This window comes from Gopherus flavomarginatus, chromosome 21 (assembly GCF_025201925.1).
Source record: "Gopherus flavomarginatus isolate rGopFla2 chromosome 21, rGopFla2.mat.asm, whole genome shotgun sequence".
NCBI lineage: Eukaryota > Metazoa > Chordata > Testudines > Testudinidae > Gopherus > Gopherus flavomarginatus.
In genome coordinates, this window is record NC_066637.1 from 21,786,698 (window position 1) to 21,792,988 (window position 6,291).

Below are 6,291 nucleotides of genomic sequence, written 5' to 3' on the forward strand. Positions count from 1 at the left end.
TGAGAGAGGGCTGCATTCAGCCACAGGACTAAGGTCAAAATGCTGCTCTCCAGTCCACACTGTGGCTCTCTTACCCATGTCGCAGAAAATAGGGGAGAATTTTGTTCCAAGGCAAGTTAATAGGTTCTACCTACTAAATCATGTTTCCCTGGACAGAAGATGCCATGTAGGACTCATACTGCCTTGTTGGACTCATTGAGCCTGATTTTCCTCTAATTTCCACCAGTTTCACACTGGTGGAACTCACTCCTGATTTGCACCTGCAGAACTGAAACAGGAATGATGGTAACAGTGATTCTTCTTGCACGGTGAATGAGAGTTTGGCCTCAACACCCTGGGAAATATATTCATTTCAAACAGTCTGTCAAGTAGCTGTATGTGAATGCCAACGTCATTGCACAGTTCAGCACAACATCAGGGCCCTTGAAGTATGCCGAATGTCTTCCATGCTTAGAAAGGTCGCACCTAGCACTGAGGTCACATAGGCAAATACACACTGGGGCACAGCCAATCATGATTTGGGAAACTACTGATGGTCACCTGCTAGCCATAGGTGCTTGTCTCCCCTCAGACCATATGAATCATTCAGTATTATCAGTATTTTGCAGCTGCCTTTTAAACCAGGAAAAATAGCAGCTTCTGTATAGGCCATGCACATATCTCTCCCCATCCTAGTGAAACCGTTTAGCTCTCACCTATGCAAAGATCGGAAGGAGTGTGGCTACAGTGCATGTCAGATATGCACTTTAGATTCAGGTGTAAAGTCAGGTTTCTACTAGTAAATCAAAGAGAGAGCTTGAGTTCTGGATCAGCCCAGCTGGGGAGCAAATAAGCAGTCTGGAAAAATCATCATACCTGTTTCTATGGATGAGACCTCCAATGCCATGAAGTTCAGCAGAACCAGCCACTTTGATAGCATATGCAAGTGTCCCCCCATCTTCATGTTTCCTTTTTCAGGAGCCCCAAATCCCAAGCTACAGCGAGACATGAGGAAGTACCAGCCAGGCCAGCAGCAGCTGGTCGACTGAGGAGTGTGGTGACCTCCTAGCTTTCAGTGAACAAATCAAGCTGGAGGTTGCTGTGACATGGGAAGAAAGGGGAGCAGCTGATCTGCTCATTGTGAAAGGCAGCAGCCCTGGCTGTTGATTAAAAGGCAAAGGACTTTTCTCTTTCTTGTCTGGGCACAATGACCCCTAGAGCTTTACTTTTGTCCTTGCTTCAGTCTGCTCTTCACGGTCAGGATTTGTGTTGGTGCGTAGCCATGGCAACTATGGGAATTTGATGGAGCATTAGAAGAGCCAAAGGGAACAATAAAACATGCTGCCCCAGGATCCTCCAATCCATTACAAGACTAAAAGGTATCATATGGTGACAGCAAACCAAGATGGACAATATCTAGCCAGTGAGGATGAGGGCACAGCTGCTGGGCATGACGTGCCATGGCACTAACAAGACCGGTATTGGGAGATCCAGGCTGAAAACGATGGGCTCGGGACTGATTTAGAACTGATGGAGACTACTCAGGCCCTGATTCCATTAGTTGCTTGAGCACTTGAGCACTCCCATCAAAGCTGCGGGGGAGGGATAGCTCAGTGGTTTGAGCATTGGCCTGCTAAACCCAGGGTTGTGAGTTTAGTCCCTGAAGGGGCCATTTAGGGATCTGGGGCAAAAATCTGTCTGGGAATTAGTCCCTGCTTTAAGCAGGGGGTTGGCCTAGATACCTCCTGAGGTCCCTTCCCACCCTGATATTCTAAGTCAATGGAGCTATACACACCCTTCAAGGGAGCCACCTGCCTGAATGCAGGCCATAAAGAGGAATATCATAGAACAGGCCCAGGCAGCTATTTATCAGACTGACCTTGCCAGGGAGGTGGGAGAAGATGCCCCATTTAGAGAAGGGCATCCAGGCTCCAATGTTTTTCAGGAGACCCAACTGGACAAAACAAAATCATCTCCATTTTCTTCCTTCAAAACCTTATTGTCCTGGTCCCATTTCCCCAATTCTACTGCTTGGGCTCACTTCCCCCTTGCCTTTCATCTCCTTCCCTCAGTGGTTGCTCACCCATCCTGGCCTTACAGTGGACCAGAGCACTGCAGGTTGCTCAGCCCATAGGACTTGCCTATGGCACTAACAGAACTACTGCTGGAGGCTGAGGTCTGCAGAGCAGTGCAGGAGGTTTAATGCTAATGAAAACTGGGTGTCCAAATCCCCTTTATGGCTTTGAAATTCCCATCTGCAGAGTGTGTGTGGGTGTTTGTAAAAATCCTTTCTTGATTTATTGTGGCACTATCTAGGTTCTCATGGAGGTAGATTTGCCATAAAGCTTTAGCTCTCCCATGAGAGGCCAGGGCTTCTGCAGTGCTAGCATTCGGGCAGGAACTCCACCCACTCCCACCACACCCACTGGGATGATTCTGGAAAATCTGAGGGTTTCCCAGTCTGGTAAAGGCTGAATTTATATGATTCAAGTTCATCCAAATAGTGATTTGCTAGGAATTAGAGAACATGGTTAGCCCAAGAACTAACAACAACATCCCAATGTCATAATTGCTTAACTCTTTATCCTCCTTGATTGCATTTGTTCCTGTACTTGATAACCAGTCAAGACTGTCACAACCTATTTCCATGGTGCAGCTAAGATGCATGGCCAGCTAGTGTAAGTGAGAATACTTTTCAAACACGAACAGTCCAGACAAAAAATGACTGTGAAATGCTCAAGGAGATTAGAGAGGCTATAAAAATAAAAAACTCAATAATAACGGGGGATTTCAGCTATCCCCATATTGACTGAGTACATGTCACCTCAGGACGAGATGCAGAGATAAAGTTTCTTGACACATTAAGTGACTGCTTCTTGGAGCAGCTAGTTCCTGAACCCACAAGAGGAGAAGCAATTCTTGATTTAGGCCTAAGTGGAGTGCAGGATCTGGTCCAAGAGGTGAATATAACTGAATCGCTTGCTAATAGTGACCATAATATAATTAGATTTGACATCCCTGTGACAGGGAAAAAATCACAGCAGCCCAGTACTGTAGCATTTAATTTCAGAAAGGGGAACTACACAAAAATGAGGAAGCTAGTTCAACAGAAATTAAGAGGTACGGCGCCAAAAGTGAAATCCCGGCAAGCTGCATGGAAACTTTTTAAAGACACCATAACAGAGGCTCAACTTAAATGCATATCCCAAATTAAAAGTATAGTAAGAGAACCAAAGAAATGGCATCGTGGCTAAACAACAAAGTGCAAGAAGCAGTGAGAGATAAAAAAGCATCCTTTAAAAAGTGAAAGTTAAATCCGAGTGAGGAAAATAGAAAGGAGCATAAACTCTGGCAAATGAAGTGTAAAAATATAATTAGGAGGCCAAAAAAGAATTTGAAGAACACCTAGCCAAAGACTCAAAAAGTAATAGCAAAAAATTTTTTTAGTCTTGTACATCAGAAGCAGGAAGCCTGCTAAACAACCAGTGGGGCCACTGGACGATCAAGATGCTAAAAAAGCACTCAAGGACAATAAGGCCATTGCGGTGATACTAAATTAATTATTTGCATTGGTCTTCATGGCTGAGGACGTGAGGGAGATTTTAAACCTGAGCTATTCTTTTTACGTGACAAATCTGAGGAACTGTATCAGATTGTGGTGTCATTAGAGGAAGTTTTGGAACAAACTGATAAATTAAACAGTAATAAGTCACCTGACCAGATGGGATTCACCGAAGCATTCTGAAGGAACTCAAATTTAAAATTGCAGAGCTACTAACTGTAGTTTGTAACCTATCATTTAAATCAGCTTCATACCAGATGACTGGAGGATAGCTAATGTGACACCAATTTTTTAAACGAGGTCCAGAGGTGATCCCGGCAATTACAGGCCGGTAAACCTGACTTCAGTACCAGGCAAACTGGTTGAAACTATAGTAAAGAACAACAAAGAGTTCTGTGACACCTTATAGACTAACAGGTGTATTGGAGCATGAGCTTTTGTGGGTGAATACCCACTTTGTCAGATGCATGTCACATCTGTTAGTCTATAAGGTGTCACAAGGCTCTTTGTTGCTTTTTACAGATCCAGATAACACGGCTACCCCTCTGTTATAGTAAAGAACAAAACTGTCAGATACACAGATGAACATAATTTGTTGGGGGAAGAGTCAACATGGTTTTTATAAAAGGAAATTATGCCTCACTAAGCTACTAGAATTCTTTGAGGGGGTTGTCATAAACAGATAGTTAAGGGTTAATGTCTCTTTTACCTGTAAAGGGTTAAGAAGCTCAGTAAACCTGGCTGACACCTGACCAGAAGACCAATGGGAGGACAAGATATTTTCAAATCTTGGTGGAGGGAAGTCTTTGTTTGTGCTCTTTGTTTTGGGGGTTGTTCGCTCTTGGGACTAAGAGGGACCAGACGTCAATCCAGGCTCTCCAAATCTTTCTGAATCAGTCTCTCATGTTTCAAACTTGTAAGTAACAGCCACACAAGGCGTGTTAGTCTTATTTTTGTTTTCTCAACTTGTAAATGTTCCTTTTTTGCTGAGAGGATTTTACCTCTGTTTGCTGTAACTTTGAACCTAAGGCTAGAGGGGGTTCCTCTGGGCTATATGAATCTGATTACCCTGTAAAGTATTTTCCATCCTGATTTTACAGAGATGATTTTACTTTTCTTCCTTTAATTAAAAGCTTTCTTTTTAAGAACCTGATTGATTTTTCCTTGTTTTAAGATCCAAGGGGATTGGATCTGGACTCACCAAGGATTGGTGGGAGGAAAGGAGGAGGGATGGTTAATTTCCCCTTGTTTTAAGATCCAAGGGATTTGGATCTGTGTTCACCAGGGAATTGGTGAAGTCCCTTAAGGCAACCCAGGGAGGGGAAAGTTTTTGGGGGGACAGAGAGTGCTCCAGACACTGGAATTCTGGCTGGTGGCAGTGTACCAGATCTAAGCTAGTAATTAAGCTTAGAAGTGTCCATGCAGGTCCCCACATCTGTAACCTAAAGTTCAGAGTGAGGAAGGAACCTTGACAGGGGTCAACAAGCATATGGCCAGGGGATATAGTGAACTTAGATTTTCAGAAAGCCTTTGACAAGGTCCCTCACAAAAGGCTCTTAAACAAAGTAAGCTGTCATGGGATTAAAGGGCAGGTCCTCTTATGGATTGGTAACTGGTTAGAAGATAGGAAAAGGGTAGGAATAAATGGTCAGTTTTCAGAATTGAGAGAGGTAAATTGGGGGGGGAGTGGAATTAAAATGTCTGAAGGGCCGGATGTGGCCCGTAGTTTGCCCACTTCTGCCCTAGCCTCTGTTTGCCAGAAGCTGGGAATGAGCGACAGGGGATGGATCACTTCATGATCACCTGTTCTGTGCATTCCCTTTGGGGCACCTGGCGTTGGCCACTGTCAGAAGACGGGATACTGGGCTAGATGGACCTTTGGTCTGACCCAGTCTGGCCGTTCTTATGAAGGTTCATTTTGTTTTAATAGGGGGGAAAAATCTCAGCAACTCGATTCAGAAATAATATGCGTGTTAATACTCTCGGTACACAGAAAATCCAATTTTTAAATAATTGTCTAAAAACACATGGCTGGTAAATCAAGGTGATCATTCAAATACTTAGAAAAGGATGGAAAATAGGAGGCCAGGGATCTGCCTTATAAACTTCCTGACTGAACAGTCCAGAGAACGTGGATTATGTGATGCACATGATCTCAATGGGGCACTGTGCCATGTGAGTTTGGAGGATACACCTTCGGTTCTAATCGTGATCTTTTCCCAAAAATAAAACAAAGGGCTCAATTATTCCTTCGCTGGCTTTCCAGTCAAGCATGAAAACAAATGAGCTGATGGATCATGCACATAGCACCTGACCTGACATCAGATTATAATGTTTCTGGGCTAAAAACCCATTTTCTCCGCATATCCATTGATCTCTAAAGTCACATTTGGCAACTGTTCAGCAACTGCTATATATATATATTCAAGGATCCTTCTAAGAACATCATCTTTGGTAAACACTATAGTCAATTTGCTTGTTTCCAGTTTTTGTTGGAAGAAGTTGCCAAGACTGACAACTACTTTGAACAAGTAATTGCTTCCTGCAAGTCCAAGCTCGGCGACCTGTTTTCAACACTTTCACTTTATAAACATTTGGGTTCAGAACCAAGAGGCAATAATGATTTGATATCACTCTCACACATGGATCTGGGGATGCTAACGTAGAGCCTTGTACCACCAGCTGCAGAAAGCACAGGCCCCTGCCACTTGAGCTAACAGAGATTTCCCCTGGCAGGCAGTAATAGAGAA

The 6,291-nt window shown here is 43.7% G+C and overlaps 1 protein-coding gene across 1 annotated transcript in view; it reads right to left on the reverse strand.

The window, feature by feature from the left end:
* LDLRAD2 (low density lipoprotein receptor class A domain containing 2) overlaps positions 1–962 on the reverse strand; it is a 39,674-nt gene extending 38,712 nt beyond the window's left edge. Inside the window, exon 1 of the mRNA XM_050931255.1 lies at positions 856–962. Within this exon, the coding sequence (XP_050787212.1) occupies positions 856–943 (88 nt within the window). The 5' untranslated portion in view covers positions 944–962. The remainder of the gene's footprint in view (positions 1–855) is intronic.
* Between the last annotated feature and the right edge of the window lie 5,329 nt (positions 963–6,291).